The sequence below is a fragment of the Silurus meridionalis genome, chromosome 26 (assembly GCF_014805685.1).
Source record: "Silurus meridionalis isolate SWU-2019-XX chromosome 26, ASM1480568v1, whole genome shotgun sequence".
Taxonomy (NCBI): domain Eukaryota; kingdom Metazoa; phylum Chordata; class Actinopteri; order Siluriformes; family Siluridae; genus Silurus; species Silurus meridionalis.
Genome location: NC_060909.1, coordinates 3152726 through 3174411, shown reverse-complemented (window position 1 = coordinate 3174411; position 21686 = coordinate 3152726). Strand labels below are relative to the sequence as shown.

The 21686-nt window shown below is 37.2% G+C and overlaps 1 protein-coding gene across 1 annotated transcript; it reads left to right on the top strand.

Moving 5' to 3' along the window:
* Positions 1 to 6603: 6603 nt before the first annotated feature.
* On the top strand, positions 6604 to 19623 carry slc1a2a (solute carrier family 1 member 2a). Its single transcript, XM_046840867.1, has 11 exons — positions 6604 to 6744; positions 9191 to 9330; positions 11268 to 11420; positions 11795 to 12045; positions 12671 to 12812; positions 13597 to 13723; positions 13801 to 14034; positions 14134 to 14328; positions 15204 to 15338; positions 17497 to 17716; positions 18179 to 19623. Exons 1-11 carry the CDS (start codon positions 6629 to 6631, stop codon positions 18248 to 18250), a joined length of 1785 nt encoding a protein of 594 aa, XP_046696823.1. The 5' UTR covers positions 6604 to 6628; the 3' UTR covers positions 18251 to 19623.
* Positions 19624 to 21686: the final 2063 nt, after the last annotated feature.

Sequence of the window (21686 nt, the reverse complement as noted above, 5' to 3'; positions counted from 1 at the left end):
TATAAAACTGTTGTACTTTTTAAATAATGAAAACGTATGAAATAACATCAGCCAACAGTTGATTCATGCTGAGCTCCCGAATCTGGCAATTTGTCTGAAAGGGCTAAAACGTATTGAATTGTAATTCAAACCCAAAAAACCCGACACTAAGCAGGATTTCATTTAAAAGAATTTTTGTGCAATCTTTTAATATTTATCATGGCCCACAGCCTTTTTTCACAAGCTAAAGCTCACTGTTTTAGTTCTGGTCATTAAGAATTAACGTCGGCTCTGATGATTAACGATTTCAAAATCTGCACAGACGAACTGGACGAAAGAGCTCGATATCGTATTCGGTACCATTCATCCATCATTCCGAGTTCAAAACACATGGTAATTAAAAGCCTTAGTAACCCTCTTCCTTCTCTTGTATTTCCCCCAGATGGAATAATAACCGTTGTTTTTACTCTCCTACACTCTCACAATGTTTATTCTGTATACTGACGTCAAGAGGTGTGACGACGAAAGAAGAATGAATAGTGGTTGAGTTATTTCTTTGTCCGGGTTCTACAAGGGCTGATTGATGATCCTGTCTGAGATTAGGGTGGGGTCAAGAGGGATCAAGACCCCTTGCGTGTCCCTTTAAGTAACGATGTGCATGCAGAGGATGCCCTCTGAATGTAGAAGGCAAGAAAGCCTGAGGGAAAAATTTAGCACACATGGGAGGAAGGAGCTGCTGAGTCACGGCATGCAAATGGCTATTATCTTTCAGCATGCAAATATCTGCGTTATCGGAAGGGTTGAACTGGAGATGAGGCTGCATGCGTGTAGGGTCATGTTCGAAAGCGATCGTGTCTATTGACTTCCTGTTGAAACGCACATTTTTCAAGAGAGGAGCTCCGAAATGAGAGAAACTACATTTAATCATTCGGGTGCATGAGGTGGAATCGAGGGAGTCCCAGGTTTAGGTACAATGGAGGTCATTACAAGTCATTGTTCTTGAAGTAACTGAAAACCAGAAGACTTCGATTCAGGCGATGAGAATGTGTATACATATGGGTGAATAAAACTCATTCCACAGACAAATGCATGTTTAAGAGTTCAGTAGTGCAAAACCCACACACGCACACACACACACACACACACACACACTGCTTTACATGTATTTGAAAAAGAAATGGAATGAAGGTCATTTGAATCAAGTGGGTGAGTGCACCCATTCACACCAGAAGAATTGTACAATTTATAATGTTTATCCACTCCAAAGAAGCTCCAGTGATGAGTTTATTCACTCAGAAGGAAGCTGCAAATAAAACTGTTCACCTTCATCTTATAATGAAACATTCCTATCCTGATGGGTGTGGCCTCCACCAGTATGACAATGCCCCATTTACTGGGCACAAGGCCACAGACTAACTGGTTTGATGTGTATGTAACGGTACACATATTACACAACCGTTTCTGTACAATGCTGTCGGTTCGGTGGCGAGGACACCAGTCCTTAGCCCTGTGTATTCTGTTTTCTCTGTTGTTGTTGTATGTAGCACCAGGGTTCAGGAGGAACGTTGTTACATTTCACTGTGTAATGCGTCAGCTATATATGGTTGAAATGACAATAAAAGCTTCTTCTTGAATTCTTCTTGACGTGTACCGAATGTAATCTTTTTAACGTACGAAACAGTTAAAACCTGAGTTCCCTCGCAAACGTATTAAGAGGCGAACCGCGAGTTGTTTATTGTTATTATTATTATACTTAAAAACATACACAACAATGCCAGGGGTATAAAAAAAAGCAACTAGAGTTAACGCAGTCACTGTGGGTACTCGCTCAGTCCCGGAATACGATTGGTAGTGCGCCGAAATGCCATTTGAAGCACGTTGTAAAGTAAAAGTCATTTTGTTTTACGCACGTGCGAAATCGCTGCCACTTCCTGCCAACGTTTTTACGACAGTCTAGCGATATGGATTCTTTAGCATTTTATGTCTATTTTCAAGGATTTTTCTCGCAAGAAGAAAATCCTGACAATTGCACATGTCGAGGGAGTGAATGAATGAAGGATGGAGGGAATGAAGACGATTGTTAAATTCTGTTGAAATAAGTAGATCAGTTAAGAGGATCATATCTGTAGAAAATGTAATATTAAATGTAAAACACACACACACACACACACACACACACACACACACATACTGTACACACAATTATATACACATCTGTATGTACAAATGGGGTCTGATTTTAGTCTTAATTTTATTTTATTTAATCAATTTAATTTGTGCCAAATAATTCAATTACTCCATTCAATTAATATAATATTCACATTACATACATTGCATTAATTTGATTTCAAATTTATATATATATATATATTGAAAAAAATATTATAAATTATTATTTTATCTTTTATTTAACCAAGCAAACATTTCATTTAAAATTGTTTTAAAAATGTAAACAGTATAAACAATATAAACTGCTCTAATAAAAAACATCAAGCAATTTTATGTTTTGCATTTCTTCCCCTTAACTGTCCCAAGAGTTGAACTGAACCGTTGCTTAAAAACCTGAGGGACATACCGAACTGTGAATTCTGTGTATTGTTACACCCCTGGTATTAAATCATGCGACTGAACATTTTTTGAGGTGATTTTGGGCCAGCGGAATAGACAGCGTTCTCCACCTCCATCAGCGAAACACCAAGAGAACCGGCCGAGCGTTGCCATAGCAACAACTAGTATTGCGACGCAGAGAAGATTTGCATTGCCATTCTAGACGCTGTTAATGTAATGTTGGTTGCTGATGAAGTGTCTCTCCAATAGCAGTAAAAAAAAAGCCTTATGAAAGAGCTTGATGAAACGGTCAAGCAAATCACTTCTTCAAGTGGTTGCCATGGCAGCAGTGACACTCTTGAATCCCATTTCATCTATCTATGCATTTTCACTTTTGATATCTCCATGCATGCAGTGTCCCCCAATTGCACTCTCAACTCGGTGTGAGCGTGTCGGATTTGCGAATCTTAGGCCAGATTACTTCATCACCCATCTGCTAATCGTAGCTTAAGTCAGGTGGATGTGAGCAAAAGCTCTGGTCAGAACAGGACTAGGGAAGGTGGGCAGCAGATACAGTATCCAAGCTCTCCATCTGACTCACACTGCTTTAAATGCACTGTTGTTGTATTGTTATCTGAATATCCAGGAGTGAAACATTATAAACATTTTGGGCTGACCATGGTTTTTATACTACATCACTATTAGGGGAGTTGGTAGCTCAGTGGTTAAGGCTCTGGTTTACTGATCTGAAGGTCAGGGCTTCTAGCCCAAGTATCACCCAGCTTAATCTTTGGGCCCTTGAGTAAGGCCCTTAAGCCTTTGTCCTCCGGCGGTGCTGTATCCTGTCTGACCTTAAGCTCTGACCCCAGCTTTCTAGCTTCACTGGGATATGTGAAGAAAGAATTTTACTGTGCTGTTAGAATTGACACGTGACAAGTATAAAGCACATTTCTTTCCATTTTTCTATTAGAAGAAAATAAGTGATGAGTGATGAAAGCTGATGAGTTTTCGACAGCTGCATGGCAAAGTAAATCACAGTTCTAATATGATGCTATTTTATGGTTTCTATAGTAACTCATTCATAGGAACTTGGGGTATAGAAAAGGAATGCTTTGATACAGAACATGCGGTTGCATAAATAATTCTGGATAAGGCCGCCTGCCAAATGCCTTAAATATAATGTACATTTTCATCCTGAACATCTACATAGCACTTGTTATAGTTGATAAGCACTGCCCTAAATCACGGTTCAATTAAAAAATGTATCACAAAGGAATCACTTCTTTATTCGACCTAAAAATGGATTCTGAACTCTGTTGCTTTGAAATATTTCCCAGCTTTAAATAGTTAGTTAGTGTGTCGATAACAACACAGACATACAGTACAGTGCAGATGATAATATACACTTTGTATATTATATCCGGCTTTATGATTTAGATTTTATGTTTATGATGTCTATTAAAAGTCAACAAAGTCATTACATTTAGAATTCCATATTCCAATCCTTCAATTGAGACGCGTCCCATAATTTATGTATGTATTATGTATCATATATTGTGAGGGTATGTAACATCAGCCAGTGGTGTAAAGTATTTGAGTAAATGTATTTCATTTCTGCACTTAAGTAATTTTTTTTGCGTACTTTCTAGTTTTACTGAGTATCAAAGATATTAAGCAACCTTTCTTTCTACTTAACTACATTTACCATTCAATATATGTACTTTTTACTCCACTATAATTTAATTGACAATTACAAAACATTTTGCACTTTTACTGTTAAAGACATCATTAAGACTCAACACTCCCCTACACGCATTTGCTGCCTGTGAGCGACTTTTTTAACACCGCTGACCTCGTTTTCAGTCCAAAAAGAGGTTGAATAAATTCCAAAAACTTTGAAAAGCAGCTTTTTTTTTTTTAAATAAAAATATTTTCCCTCTGTGAGACTGAGAGCTGCATCACATCAAAGTCACTTCCGAATGTTTGGTTCTAATCTACAATGATTTTCTTCTATTTTATTTGGCTATGAAATACTGTTTTTTTTCTATTTTGTAACATGATATTGTGATTTTATTTGTTAATTAAAGATCCCTTTTTTAAATTATTGCCTTATTTATTATTTGATTTTTTTTTACCGACATGTTGGATCTTTGTCGCATTGTGGCGTGTTGAAGAGGTTGTTGTGTTGATGGTTAATGCAATGGAAATAAAACCTCACAAATCGACTGTTTTTGGCTTTTTACTTACGTGTGTCTTGGTATTGAAAACTGGTGCAACTTCAAAAGTACTTTCAAGTCAAATACTCAAAGACTTTTATTCATCATATTGGAATCGGTGACTTTGAACATGATTATCAGATACTCTACACCTCTGACATTAGCCAGTTAATTTAAACCAACATACAGTATATACACCAAACTCTGGTTCAGTCAGTGGATTTCTGAGAAGTTCTGTAGCATTAGATAAAGAGTGGTCAATTATGCAATTGAATGAAAATGAACAATCAATAAAAAGATGCTTTTGAGTTAAATCTGGTACAACATCATTACAATATAATCCTATATAAAACTCCAATCCGGACCCCACCCCCCTCTCATTCAGACTAACAGGAATAGTTGTACTGCATAATTAAAATCCATGTTTGAACTTTATGGAGCTCACACCTATTTGTACATATGTTTTTCTCTTTTTTCAGTACCTTGAATACAAATGAAATAATTCTGTGGGAAGTATTTGTTCTTTCTTATTCTAGTACAAATCCTTTATATGAAGACCGCATCAAGTTTTGCTCTTTAACGCTTTTTAGAACAAGAGTTCAAACCAAGCAATAGTGAAAGGTCTAGAGATGTATGACCTGGATACAGTCTGAAGGATTGCACTTGTTACTTACTCCTAATCTGGGTGCAGGACTCCTCCCTCTCCACCCTATGCAGAAGCTGCTTGGCCATTTTTACCTCCATCTATAGATGCTTCGGTTGTGAATACTGATCCTAATCTCTGACCTGTGCATGTGAATGTGACTCTGTGCACATCGATTTCTGGAAATTGAATAACGGTTCGCAGCCAGTGTCGGATCTCAGCTTGGTTAAGGACTGGAAGTAGCGATGGATCTCTGGATGGCCAAACTGTGATCTGATAATCCTTTGCTCCATAGTCTTAGTTGACGCCTATGATTTTATAATTATCTACAGCAGAGACCCTTCATTTGATCACAACATCACGACAGGTAAAGTGGAAAGTTAAGCGTTTGTAAATGTTTTTGCATGTTTTTTGATTAAGTTGAATATCAAGCTGATGCAAGTATCTTGATAGAACCTGAGTAACAGGCTGATGCTGGCCCGCTGGCCACAATCTGTATTGTTCCAATACATCACATCTGGCCAGTGCACCACCATGAAATTCTAGCAGGTAACTCATACAGATCTTCCTGAAAGAATGCAGTCCTTCAACTATGATAAGATCATGTTTAAGCATCGGTTGCATCGGGGATAATTTTAGTATTTTAGTCATTTTTAATCCTAATGCAATGCCATAGCTGCCTCTCATGTTTGTAAACCTCAATTGAATTTTTTGAATTGCTGGCAGAGTGGATAAATTATTTTTTTTTTGCAAGCTTTCAATTCATTAGATTTCTTTTTACAATTTTTGCAGAATATGAACAGCTAGCATTCAGAAACCAACCACATCTGATCCTCCACAAACTGTTTGCGATGATTAGTGGGATTAAACATACTGACTTTTTATTTCTGTCCAGAATATTTCACTTTAACTTTATGAAGGCGAGCAAATGTTATTCCAGGACAAACATGCCGGATGGTTAGAAGTAATTTAAAGCTTTGCACCTGTGTGCAAACAAATTTGTATTTGCGTCAGTAAAACTGCTATTCGGTGGCTAATCCCGTCTTCCGCTTGCGTGCCTCGGCACACTTTGGTAGTCCCTGCTGTTGTGCAACACAATTATTGATGGCTAAAATTAACCTCTTAACAGACTTAGATCTTATTAGGGCTGGAGCAGTGTGTATCAGACAGCTCTGGCTTTCCTAAATCCTGTTTAGCCTTGGTGCTAACTAATTCTGCATTTGCACGATGTATAATAATTGGAATGGATTGTACATCTAAGGTAGATTTACGCTGTAGATATATATCTAGCATATACCTTCACTTCGTAGGTGTAAAATTCTTTCTGGTCCATCTGTTACAACATCCTACAATGACATGGTAGGTAGCACAGTGTTCCTGGGATTTTAAACTTTGGTTAAGACATGCCTACTTTATTTTTCTTAGAGATCCATGTATCTTCTGTCTAGGACAATTGATGGACAAATTGAATCAGTTGGGTTATAATATGAAATTTAACACACACTGTATATCTGTTTGGGGTGCGTATGTGCTTAAAACTTGGTGTATAATAGTAGATACAAGGTATGCATTGTATATAAAGTGCTTAGTCTATTCCCCTGTCCTGCACTTGATTTTGATACTGGCAATGACAATAAATCGAAAATCAGACAAAACATATACAATACTCAGGCATGGATCATTGGTGCGACTTTAAATATAACGTTTATTTTTTTCAGATTTTGTAGGATTTTTGTGAGATACTTTACTTCAATGATTACTTTGAGATCTCTAACAACATGGCAGAAGAACAGGGTGACATTTGAAAGACTAATGTAATACTTTTATAGACAAAAACCCCACCCAAAGGTATCTAGACACCTTAAAATGAATCTGCAGTGCTCTTATTCACGTGCAGGTAATTACTAAGCATTTTAGAAATATATAACCAGGCAAGGTTGTGAAGGAAGAGTGACTTTAAGAACCTTAAACCCTGACAACATGAAAGCCAAGCGGCATTGTACTGTTTCGTCACGTGACGTGATTACCCTTAGTGGACAGCATCAAGGCAGATTGAAGAGACCTGATCTGATGTTAAAGGACATCGAGAGGTGAGCGAGTTGATGGTTAAGTGTAGGTGACTTCTGTTCAGAAATTGTTCACAAGAAATAGAAAATCATATCAAACTTTGGAGCCGTTGTAGCGGATTTCTGAAGTATCATAATGCAATTAAACAGTGCAATGCAAATGAAAAGGCACATTCACAAACATGAAGAAATGGCAAAAAGTTCCCATTATAAAGAAAACAGGAACTGGCTTATCAACAGCGATGACTAACAGAAGATTGGAGAGATTTAATATTGCTCACTAGGAAAATGGTAACAGATTTTGCAACCAAACAGGCTAGCAGAACGAGATGTTAATGCACTACTTGGAATTAAAAAAGGAAACAAGTCATATGTGAATGCAGAAAAAAGCAGTAAACAGGACAAAGGGCGCGTAACCATGCCAGAAACCGGGCAAGTTGTGACAGAATCTGTTCTGGTCATGTAGAGATGTCTCAGGGGCAGAATGTAATGTACTGAAGGCAGGGCAATGAGAACTAAAGAAGGAATTAATAATTAAATGTTTGGCAAAATGCTACAAAGGGAAGGTCTTGAGAGGCCTGTAAATGGAAATGGAGTTTTTTTCATAGTCATTAGGTATAAAATGCTGGCTGTTGTACTTAGTGTTCTTGCAGAACAACATCTGTGATTCAGTGAACCTGACCACTAGAAAGGATTTGTATTGTGGTGGGTCTGAAATCATAGAAAAATCAAGCAAGTCTCCAGCAGAGTAATTCGAATATAGATACCATAGAAAGTTGACCCTTGGCCTGCCACCAGGACGTCCTTGTAACAGGCAGTCAGCATGATGTCTCTGTCCAGATAAAGTGTGAAGAATAAGCTGTGGAATAAGAGTACGGTGAAGGCAAAGGAAGATGAATCGCTCTCACATGCAGCAAGTGGTCGCCATATGAAGTCGTTTAGGGAACTGAGGAGAGTATACCCATCAAATGAGCCAAGGGTTTCAGGGTGGCTCATCCCAGGTTTCACCAATTAGCCTTCATAATATAAAGCTGAACTTCTAGGTTAATGCTGTGGCTCTAGCAGCAGCTGATAGCAGTGCAGAAGGAAACCTTCAGGGGAAAACTTTCCAGGAATATATATATATATAGATATATATATCAGGGTAGAATATCAATTCCTCTATCACAAAGTGCTCAGGTGATACCAGAGGGGGGAAAGAATGTTATGTCCAAACGAGGCTCTGAAAGAACGAAAAGAAAAGAAAAGTAAAGAAAAGAAAAAGGTTGAACAAACCTCCAATATTCTTGTCAGGGCATAACATCTATAAATCTAGTAGACAGGAGCAGAGCTGGTGGAACATGCCAAAACTAGTGGAAGATACCAATTAAAAGTCACATGTTTTTTCTTACCTTGTGTTTTCTGGAGTTTCCTGTTAGAGTCATTTATAATGTGAAGTCACAAGAGGTGCATTTTTAATAAATTCCCACAAACATAAACAAGCACAGGGTTTAAATACCAAAAACATCTATTGTAGCAATTCAAAGAGTAGCAACAAAAATGGGCAATGGTGCAGCAATGAAAAAGGGGAAACTAGACATGAAAAAGAAAATATGAACTCCTCCAAACGCCAAATAAATCACGAAATTCATACATTAAAGCATGAAACCACAAAATATATTGAGTAAAAACACACCACATGTATATGAAGTAAAAAAAAATTCAATAACTTTCATCTTTTCTTCCATCTTTTCCTTCAGTGCCAACAGAATGGAGAAGCAAGTTGAGGTTCAAATGCATGAGTGCCACTTTGAAGCTCCAGCTCCTCCTCCAGGGCCAGCTTGTGGAGGTCTCTATAACAAATTCATGAAGAACTTGCTTCTGGCACTCACAGTTCTTGGTAAGACACACTCATAGTGTGTATATATATATATATATATATAGATAGATAGATAGATGATAGATAGATAAATTCGTTTCGAACCCCTTTGCCATTAGTTACAGTAGAATGGAGCAGTGGAGTGGAGCGCAACACACGCTCACTGTAAAAGCCTTTTCTAAGAAAGGTGATAGCGTGAGTGCTATGGCATCCTGTATTTAAGAAGGTATCAGCATGGAGCTTTTACTGTTCAAGAGGTAACAGTGAAAAATATCCAGCGTACACCATATTTGTACCTAATGTATTGCTAGCCATGTTTATATTAGACACTGATTACTATGAAGAAGAAGATGATGGAGAGGTGTGGAGAATGGATTTCTAGTTGTACATGTTCAGGCAACGTCTTGTCTATTGTTAAATAAACTAAAATGAGTAATCACTACTCAAATGAGTTTATATGTCATATTTGAGTAATGTGAAGTCGCTAAGTGAACATTGTTTAAACTGTTACTGTTACGGTTACTGGTTTAATTATCAGAAGGTTGTGGGTTCAAGCACCAAGTATCACCAATCTGCTACTCTTGGCCCCCCAGTGTTCCAGAGGAACTGTATCATACCCGACACCAGCTTCCTGACATTGCTGGAATACGTGAAGAAAAAACCTTACTGTTTAGTAATGTACATGTGACGAGTAAAAAGTCTTTACCTTCAGTTTAAGCCCAGACCAAACCTGGTCTCACCCCAGCACATTATTAATGGCATTTGCCAGATGCACTTATTTGCCAGATGCACTTATCCAGAGCAACTAACATTTATCTCACTCATAAAACTGAGCAGTTATGGGGTTTAGATGTTAGATCCACCAGAGGATGCAGCTTGGTGGATTTGAACTCATGATCTTTGTTCAATAGGTCTGTGTTCTTTTCACTTAAAGTTATTTGGCCGACAAATTCTGAGCAATAAAGTTCAAAAGTGTTGTTAAAGGTCCAGGTTTATACAATTCTTTTTCATTTTTTAAAGTAAATATATGTCACTATCATGGTCATTATTATTAGATTATTATTATTATTCATTTTATTATTAGTTCAATTACATTTTATCTGTATAGAACAATGGTCATTGTCCCAAAGCAGCTTTACAGAATGACTAAGATCATAAATATACATTTTAACATCATAAATTAGCCTCTAATAAGTAAGCCAGTGGTAACAGGAGTGAGGAAAAACTCCAATAAGCTGGTTTGAGGAAGAAACCTTAAGAGAAACCAGACTGGAAATGGAACCCATCCTCATCTGGGTGGCACCGAATGACCAATCATTAGTTCTAGCATTGTTAAGGTTATCAACTGTTCTCTAATGAAAACTTGACTTTATTATTATTATTATTATTATTATTATTATTATTATTATTATTATTATTATCAAAAATATTTTTTAATAGACCTAATAAATCCCGTAAATGTAACTTATATAATTTAAGTAACTATAACGTTTAGACAACTTTAACTTTTTTTTTGGACAATTTGATTGGAATCAAAGGAATTTGCACGTTTTTTTCATGTAATAAAAGCTCTACATAATTCTTTACATGAATGTCATCAATCATGCAATTGGCCAGTTATTTCTATATATAATTTACAGCTTTGATACATTGCAATCAATATAAAATGCCCCCAAACAGAACAAGCAAAAGACTGTATATAGGAAACACTAAAGCGATGATGGAAATCAATAAACTGAATAATGTTCACTCCAGAGAAGGTCAGTTAATAAAAGGAAGTATTTGTATAATATTTTTGTACAGTACATAAATGAAGTCGAGTGATGGTACACCAGCTGCAGATCAAATGCCAAGCATATTATAAAGATGGATTTTTTTTTGGGAAGAGGAAATATCTCACTCCACATGCCAGTGTTTACATGCCTGTCCGATTGTATCAGTTGCTCTGTTTTGTCCAGGTGTGATTGTAGGCTCGGTGGCTGGTGTCCTCCTGCGTTACGCATCTCCACTTCACCCGGATGTTATCATGATCATCGCCTTTCCTGGTGATATTCTCATGAGAATGTTGAAGATGGTGATTTTGCCTCTGATCATCTCCAGTTTAATCACAGGTCCTGTGCACCACAATCCCTCCTACATACATGCTTCAGTTGAACTTAATTCCATTTCACCCAAACATTCGGTTAAACGCTCGGCTTGCCTAACTACACTACTGCCTTAAAAAAATGATTTTGTTTAAAGAATTTGGTTGGCTTAAGAGACATGCAGTGCGAATTTTATTGTTACGAAAGCGCCAGATCTCACATGAGGACTTTTCAGATCACAGACTACAGCCAGGTCACATGACCAGGTCATGTCATCTTTCCCTCCTGCTAACACTCATGTTTTTATGTTTTTCTTTCATTAGGGTCCTTCTAAAAGTTTTAAGTAATGACACATTTATTTGAAATGAATTTGTACCAATCAGTCGCTTTATTCGTTGCAGGTCTGGCAGGTTTAGACGCCAAATCTAGCGGTCGTCTCGGCACCAGGGCCATGGTGTATTACATGTTCACCACCATCATTGCTGCAGTGCTAGGGGTGCTCCTGGTGCTGATTATCCACCCGGGCCACCCCAAGATAAGATCAAACTTGGGAGAGGGAAAGAAGAACGATGATGTTTCCACTTTAGATGCCTTTTTTGACCTCATCAGAAATCTGTTTCCGGAGAATCTGGTACAGGCTTGTTTTCAGCAGGTGGGTTTCAGTCAGCTGTAGATTTATAAAAGGGGTTCAATCATCATCACACTTTCGAGTGTAATTTTACAAAAAAATAAGCTTAATGTCATGATGATGATGATGATGATGATGAGGGAGGCAATGATGATGATCTTGATTATGATGATAAAGATCTCAGAGATGATGATAAAGAAGATCTTGATGATAGTTAAGATAATGAAGATCTTGAAGATGATGAATATGTATCGATGATGGCGATGAAGAAAACTAAGATGACGATCTTGAAGATAATGTATATGGAATATATCGATGGTGATGATGATGGCGATGAAGAATGGGTCAATATTGATGAACACGATTATGATGAAAGTAATGATGATCATTGTGATTATGAAGAATAAGACGATAGCGGTGATGATGAAGACTGATGGTTAGGATTATGATGATAATATAATGACGATGAGGGAAAATAATGATCTTGATTATGAAGAAGATGATGAAGATGATGATGATGATCTCCTCATGTTTTAATGGATTTTCTATGGGCTTTTTTCTACCTTCAAATAGAAAAATCATGTTGCTAGCTAGTACACTTGTTGCCTCATTCACAGTGTAGCCTCTGGATGTCATCTTTTCTTTGCAGATCCAGACGGTTACAAACAAGGTCGAAGTAGCAACACCTCATCATGCACACCATCACCGGTTTGGAAAAAACAACACTAAGTGGGCAGCAAAATACGTTATGAAGAAATCTCTTCAATTCAAAAGCGGCATGAATGTTTTAGGTGTGTATAAAACATGTTTACAGTAGATTACATTGATGGACTTTGGCAGACGCCCTTATCCACAGCGACAGTCTCATTCATAACACTGAGCAGCTATGGGATTAAGGGCCCTGCTCAGGGGCCCAGGAGTGGCATCTTAGTGTGGCTGGGATTTAAATTTATGACCTTCAGATCCAAAGTCCAATGCCTGAACGACTGAGCTATGACCTTAAACTTACAATAGACATAAGTAGACAGTTTACAACAAAATAGATGCTGCTAATTTTATTTAAACTGACCGTATGATCAGTGTTTGATCAGATTAGATTAGATTCAAGTTTATTGTCATTGTGCAAGGTACATGCACAGAGCCAATGTAATGCAGTTAGCATCTAACCAGAAGTGCATAAGTGGCCTATTTACAATAATAAACAGCAGTGTGATAAATAAGAGTATGGGGTCCGTATGTACAGGTTTTAGAGGTGTAGATTGTACAGAAGGTGCAGTAGGTAATAAAATATCTATATATAGTAATATATAATATGCTGTGCAATAATGTCTGGAGATAACACGCACAAACGGCATGATATAGTTGTGTACGAGTATGAATGTTGTATGATCCGATATATACAGAATCAAAATAGGTGCCGTGATGAACCAGTTATGGATGGTGCAAAAATGCCTAGCGGATAAGCAGTGCATAAAAAAAAGAATTATGGTAAATGATAAATTGTTATTTTGAATCTGTCACTTATATGTTAATTCTCGGATTTTACTATATGGATCCCATGCTTTCTTTTGCTAGGGCTCATTGGGTTTTTTGTGGCGTTTGGAATCTCCATGGGAAAGATGGGAGAGAAAGCCAAGCTGATGATGGACTTTTTCAACGTACTCAATGAAATCATTATGAAGCTCGTCGGCATGATTATGTGGTCAGTGCAACAAACGTTATGCATGAAGTGCTGGCTGAAAGTCATGTAGTCACTTACGTCATTTTTCCTTCTCATAGGTACTCCCCTGTGGGCATTGCATGTTTGATCTGCGGCAAAATTATTTCTATTAATGACCTGGAGGGGGTGGCCAAGCAGTTGGGGATGTACATGCTCACAGTCATCATAGGCCTGATCATCCATGGAGGCATCTTCCTCCCCTTGATATATTTTGTCATTGTTCGAAAAAACCCTTTTACATTTTTTATGGGAGTATTTCAAGCTTGGGTGACTGCACTGGGCACAGCGTCCAGGTAAGCCATTTTCCTTTACTCTATTCCATTATTTTAATATACTTTGTATAATTATGACTTAGGGGGAGGATGAAACTAATAAAGCGTGTCTCTGGTTAGTGCTGGTACGCTGCCCGTTACGTTCCGCTGCCTGGAGGAAAACTTGGGCATTGATAAAAGGGTTACTCGATTTGTACTTCCTGTTGGTGCGACAATCAACATGGATGGCACAGCACTTTACGAAGCAGTAGCAGCCATTTTCATCGCACAGATGAATGGAATAAAACTCGATCCTGGTCAGATCATTACAGTCAGGTAGGCCAGGTATTGGTACCTTGTTAAATGTGGTAGAAATTGGTAGTGGATATGCATTGGACTGTATCATTATTATACTGTACATCAGCGGTGGCAAAGTAAGCGTAATTTGTTGCTGTTCTAAGTAGTTTTTTGGCATTTGCTTCCATTTGGCGAGGTTTTTACTTCATTACATTTCAAAGTCAAATATTTGACTTTTTACTCAACTACATTTAGCAAAATCAGTCGTTCCCTTTTATTTGGTTCGGATGCGTCAATTTGCGATTTTTTTTAATTGGCGCTTGGTGTATCTACTGATCACCAATATACAGTTCAGCATCAGTTCTACAGCAAGCAGAACATTCAGAGAGGAATAAATAGATGGAAGAAACTCCAGACTCGAACTCACCACCACACCTGCGACCTCATTTCTTTTTAAGTAGTAGTAGATCTTTTTTTAATAGACAGTAGAGTTGATTAAGCAACTTTGGTCTTGTGACAAAATATGATAATAGGATCATTATACGCAGAATACATCATAGTACTTTGGATACGTAAGTCAGTTTAAAGGACTTTTGTACTTTTACTCAAGTGAAAGTTTAAGTGGACACTTTTACTTTTACTGGAGTCACGTTTTACCGAGTGAAGCTCTACTTTAAATCAACTACATGGTACTTGAGCATGGTTTAGCTTATAAGTATACTCAACATTACATAGTATCTCACCATTATCTAGCATTTGGCTATGCCTCATAATGTAGAATTCTCCATGTAGATTTAAATTTAGCTGGTTATCATGTTTCATGTGGGATGCCGTCATGATTAACAGCAGTCAGATCATTAATAGATGTTTCGCCACCAAGTGAGGGTGATAATAATGTTGTGTTTCTGTTCAAGCCTGACAGCTACTCTTGCCAGTGTGGGCGCTGCCAGTATTCCCAGCGCCGGTCTTGTCACTATGCTGCTCATTCTCACCGCTGTTGGACTCCCCACCCAAGACATCAGCCTACTGGTAGCCGTCGACTGGCTTCTGTAAGTAGATCTAAACAATGCATTAATTATCTATTCATTTCAAAGAGTAAGCTAGAAGGAGAATGGAGAATCCATTAGTATTTACAAATGTAATATAATTTAATCATATCTAATCTAAAGAGTCTAGAAATAGAAATGTTTGATTTGCCCATAATAGTTACATGCCATTTTTGTAGAAGGAGACTGTTGTAGAAAAATGTACTTTTATAAAAGAAAATGTTATGGGTTTTTGTCCTGTAGGACGCAAGCACTAGCTCAAGATAATGTCTTCTACTTCACTTAATTATAATAATTGTAATATAATAGTAATATTTTATTTTATATAGCGCCTTTAAAAGTTACATCTCAAAGCCAAGCATAAAAAAATAAATAAGAAGTAAAAGAGTAATAATAATAATATTAATAATAATAAAACAAAACCAGGAAATAAACATTACAGAATACATAAAAAATATTTTAAATAAAAAAGATCACAAATTGTCACTGTTGTTTTTTAAACATTTGGCTATTCAAAGATTAGTTTTTCCACTCAAATGAGGTACCCAGGACCAAAAGATTTCAGGTAAATTCAATGTATTTTTATTTGTAGAGTGATTTTAACAATGGGACATTGTCTCAAAGCAGCTTTTACAGAAATAAAAAAGAGGTTATAAAGTTGTATAAAAAAATTCATTATTGACAAATTTTTAAGTTTTGTCCTTGAGAGGATTCAGACACCAGAGGGAATCCGTCCTTATCTGGGGAGCACCGAGTGTCTACTCATTTTAATTCTAACATGGTTGAAATGTGCTGTTCAGAGATGAGCGCTTAAATGCAAAACTGTGGTCATTGTAGGAGACTGTTCTGATCTTAATTACATTCCAAATCCATCCTCAAGGTTCTTGAGTTGCTCAGTAACCTCACGGTTCAGCAATTAAAAATGAATCAATAATTAAATTGCATGCAACTACTATAGGCGAAAATGAACCTCATTCCATTTTATACTTTTAGATTAATTTAGATTAAATATAATTAAATTAGATTATATTAGATTAGATTAAATTAGATTACTACATACTAGTGGAAGCACATTTTATGTTTTTTTTTCTTTCTAGCTGCTTGGTAGTCAAATAGATTTAGCCAGAAACAGCAAGAGAATAAAAATAAAAAAAACGCAAAGTTAAAACTGTGACTTTTTGTCAAGGTCACATATATTATATGCAATATCACGTGTTGAAATGAACTACGGCCTGGCAGTCATGCAACTACAGGAAGACTTTTACTCTGTATTAATGGACTTATTCATGTCATTTCCTTTGTCCAGTCACTAAGGTTTTCATGCAACCAAAACAGGGGCCTTAGCAGCACACTGGAGCTTCAAGTAGTGTTTTAAAGTCTGATCTAATTTAATTGAATCATATCTAATCTAAATTAGTCTCAAAGTAAAAGTTTGTTTTGCGTTTAGTAATTACATGCAATTTTAGTTGAATTAATTGTTTACTTTTTAATTGATAAAATTCATACATAATAATAATAATAATAATAATAATAATAATAATAATAATAATAATAATAATAATAATAATATGATGATGATGATGATGATGATGAAGATTTAATAGTGTGCTTTGGGGGTGTAGGTATGAAGTAAGTCAGAGAGGTATGATGTTAATATCAAACCAAACCACATTTTAATACTGAGGCTGACCATTTGTTTTTAATAGAAAATACTATTAGATAGATAGATAGATAGATAGATAGATAGATAGATAGATAGATAGATAGATAGATAGATAGATAGATAGATAGATAGATAGATAGATAGATAGATAGATAGATAGATGGATGGATGGATGGATGGATGGATGGATGGATGGATGGATGGAAGGGCGGGCGGGCCAGACTGCTGTTCTTTACCCTTTTTATTAAAATACCAATTATTAGCAATAGAAAGCATTATTTTCAGACGTGCATGCACAAAAATCAATTCCCAAGCTCATAGAAGATTATAATGACAGGTGTGTGTGTGTGTGTGTGTGTGTGTGTGTGTGTGTGTGTGTGTGTGTGTGACACCCATTTAAGAGCTAATAGAAAAACATAATCTAGCTATAAATGATAAATGGCCTGTCAATAAGTTAAGCTATAGCACATGGGGCTGTGTCTCATTCCAATTCAACAGGGATCGCTTCCGGACATCGGTCAACGTTATCGGAGACTCTTATGGAGCGGGTATTGTGTATCACCTGACCAAAGACGAGCTCAACATGCTCGATGCCCAGCAGATGAGAACAGATGACTTTGAGATGACCAAGTCTCAATCCTTCTATGATAATAACACAAAGCAGGGTGTCTATGCATCGTACAACTCCTGTCCACAAGTGCTGATAGATGACTGCAAGGTACATACCACTCTTACAGATATAGAAACCTGCATGTAGTAGGTATATTATGTTTGATTTATTTATTTTTGTGTATACATTTGGTCATTATTGAGACAAATGGCAGAGTCTACCACAGATTTCTGGTAGTAGACTGTAAAACCAAGCTGGCTTTGGTTTTTTTCTTCAAACTTATGTAATATAGTACAGCTGACCACAAAGATTGGTCTTTCATTCCAATCGATTGTGTGATTTCCCACCACATTTTCACATCTTGTCGAACAGATATCCTTGAATTCCCAAAGCTATTTGTTCCTCTATAACAGCCACTATGCTACTTCTCCTCACTTCCTCTAAACCCACTACTAGTGAACAGAGATAACACAATAATAATGCTAATCTCTTTTTAGGTCCACTTTTCACTTTATATTCATTGAATGTGCCTTGGTCCATCAGTTAGCTGTACATGACAATTGCTTTCAGATCCACTTGACCCCAAACGGCTCCTCTGCTGTCTTTTCCGTTACCGAGGAGAGACCTTGGACACAAGACTAAAACAGCACAAAGATCCAGCTTCACCATATCCTGAGTCCTACAAGCTCGCTATTCCGGGTGAAAACGATTTAAAGTATGCAAAACTTCACGGTGACTGCAAATACAATAGCAGCAAACGAGCACTTGGATGTATTAGACAAGCGAGAACAATTGTATGATGATGTCCTTGGTGATTTTACTCAAGTTCTATTCTGTGGTTAGTGAGTCTTTGACTGTGACCTTAAGGTTATATGTTGCACTCAGTGGTCGACTTTAGTGTGGTAGCAGAGTCATTGTCTTGTCCCACCATCGCTTGGGTGAGGCCTAAACCCTGTACCTGATTATTGCTGGAAACTTGCGTCCCCATGACCCGCTGATTGCTGACAGCTAACCAAAGCTTAATCCTTGAACTTGCAGTATTCTGGATTTCATCATTATGCATATTTATGGATCTGCATGAAGATAAAGTTCACGGTTAGGTTTAGGGACCAAATTAAAGTATTTCTCCAGAATTTTGTCATCAGGAACCAAGGTGTTCCCAAACCAGAGACTCCCAGAGAGCAATCCCTGATATAGGACCCCATTCAATACCCTCAAATCCCTATTTATTTGTAATTAAGAACTCCTTAGCCTTCAGCGTCACGACCGATATCCTATTGTTCGTAGGTGTTTAACAATAAATTAAATAAAATCGGACAAGAGTAACCATGACTACCTATAAATCATTCTAAAGATCTAAGCTTTTAAAGCATCGACTTTAGATTACGGTTTTTGAATGAAAAAACGTATAACGAATGTATTTGCTGAATTTGTGTAAATAATACACAAAACAACAACATGCATAAAAAAATGTCGTACCTAAACTACTGCTGCAAATCCCGGTTTATTTGGAAAGAACAACATGCTGTAAAGCATTTTTGCTCCGACGAAACAATAGTGTTAGTAGATGGATGTTCTTTTGTTTACGTCACAGTTCTTCCATTGGTGTGTTGTTTGTATATGTTCTGGAATAACGTGCACGTGAAAAAAACGCCATCTTGGTAATAAAAAAAACACACATTCCTGGATCTCACTGCTAGTGGTTGGATAGTAGAAATGCAACTTGCCCTTGCTGACTTGGCTTAAATGGATTAAGTCTTTGGTGGAGGCAAACAAGATCAGCTTTTCCCAAGATATTCTGACCCCCCACCACCACCCCACCACCCCATCACCACTCCAAAGCTCACAACCTCCGAGGCTTATTTTAACTTCTAGCTACATGCAAGAACATACAGGAACATACAGTACAGACCAAAAGTTTGGACACACCTTCTCATTCAAAGAGTTTTCTTTATTTTCATGACTATGAAAATTGTAGAGTCACACTGAAGGCATCAAGGGCTATTTGACCAAGAAGGAGAGTGATGGGGTGCTGCGCCAGATGACCTGGCCTCCACAGTCACCGGACCTGAACCCAATCGAGATGGTTTAGGGGTGAGCTGGACTGCAGAGTGAATGCAAAAGGGCCAACAAGTGCCAAGCATCTCTCGGGGAACTCCTTCAAGACTGTTGGAAGACCATTTCAGGTGACTACCTCTTGAAGCTCATCAAGAGAATGCCAAGAGTGTGCAAAGCAGTAATCAAAGCAAAAGGTGGCTACTTTGAAGAACCTAGAATATGACATTTTTTAGTTGTTTCACACTTTTTTGTTATGTATATAATTCCATATATAATTCCACATGTGTTCATTCATAGTTTTGATGCCTTCAGTGTGAATCTACAATTTTCATAGTCATGAAAATAAAGAAAACTCTTTGAATGAGAAGGTGTGTCCAAACTTTTGGTCTGTACTGTATATACTGGTATTAAACACTAGCAACTGGTTATCTCTATAAGAACAGCTTTTCTGGCACCTTCTTTAACATTCACAGATGCATGAATGGGAGACTGTGTTTTATGTGTTTAATAGCCATGCACTGCACTCACAAAACTGCTTTGTTGATTTCTGAAGTCTGAAATTGAAGAGTTTATCTAACGCTGTTATATATAAGCTCCTAAAAATACACTATATCGACAAATAATTTAGGGACAACTGGTCATAAGTACGGTATGTGCTTTTTGAGCATCACATTCCACATTTTGTTCTGATTTGCTCTTATAATTCCCTCCACTTCTCTGGGAAGATGTTCCACTAGATTTTGGTGTGTGCTTGTGCACATTTGTGTTCATCAGCCACAAGTCAGGTAGTGATGTAGGTGAGGAGACCTGGGGTGCAGTCAGATCACATTCAGTCCAAAGGTGTTCGGTAGGGTTTAGATCAGAGCTCCGTAGCAGGAGATTCTTCCTTTCCTAACCACATCTTCATGGAGCTGGCTGTGTTTCCAGGGGTAGTGTCATGTTTGGTTTCCAAGTTCAAGTGAACGCAAAATTTTATTACGTCGCATCCAAAGACGTCTTGTACAATTGTGTGCCTCCAGATTTGTAGTAACAGTTTGGAGAAGAACCACATATAGCAATGGATATCAGGCACATTGCCAATGAGCTCTTAACATTACTGTATTTAAATAGAGGGAGAGGGTAAAAGGCAAAAATCAAACCCACCGTGATACACTATAAAAATACACCGTTCATTTTTTACTATAATTATCTATAAGGACTATTGAATGTCAAATTTTTTTGCTAACTTATATGGAAGTGCCTCTTTGCACTTGGTGTATTTGTCGTAGTTTTGTTTCCGTGACTTGCGAGAGTATTGTTATTGCTATACTAGTACTTTAATAGTCTATTATATTAAAAAAATGTTTATATTTTACAGTATTTCGCAGACACCACTATCCTTTAGAGGTATACTGAGCAACTGAGGGTTAAGGGCCTTGTTCAAGGGCCCAGCAGTGGCAGCTTGGTGGTGCTGGGATTTGAACTCAAGACCTTCTAATCCAAGTCCAATGCCTTAACCACTGAGCTACAGAACAGATATTCTTGGGGTAGCTTTTTTCAGCCACTTAGTTAATTTCAAATTTATAATTTTAGTGACTTATTTGTGCAGAAAACAAGGAAGGACACGTCCATTTCCAGAATCATTTAAAGGTCAGAATTAGGAACTGAAGGTTTTGTTGGGCAAAAATCCACGAGCCAAGAATTCCCAATCCAGACTCCCAGAGAGATTTAATGAACTTCTCTCCCAATCTATTTTCTACTTGTTAACTAGATGTCAATTCTTTTGTCTTATTTCAATGAATATTAATGCAGAAAGAAGGGAGGATATGTTTTAGTTAAAAAAATAGACCTATAATGGTATAAATTGTAATGGTAACCATATTGTTTATATATTATATAAAGCTCAAGTTCAGGAATGTATGTATTATTATAAGGAACAGGAATATCATGTATATTATGAAGGTGTGCGTGCTCAGGCAGGGCCTGAGAAAACACTCGTTTTGTGTCATTTGAGATTTGTATTTATATGTTATTCTGAATT

Excerpts from the sequence above, each read along its gene's own strand:
- slc1a2a (XM_046840867.1), top strand. The coding sequence starts at position 6,629 with ATGGATTGTACATCTAAGGTAGATTTACGCTGTAGATATATATCTAGC. Across the intron at positions 12,813-13,596 it reads AAGCGGCATGAATGTTTTAG|GGCTCATTGGGTTTTTTGTG; the intron begins GTGTGTATAAAA and ends TTCTTTTGCTAG. Across the intron at positions 17,717-18,178 it reads TGCTGATAGATGACTGCAAG|ATCCACTTGACCCCAAACGG; the intron begins GTACATACCACT and ends AATTGCTTTCAG.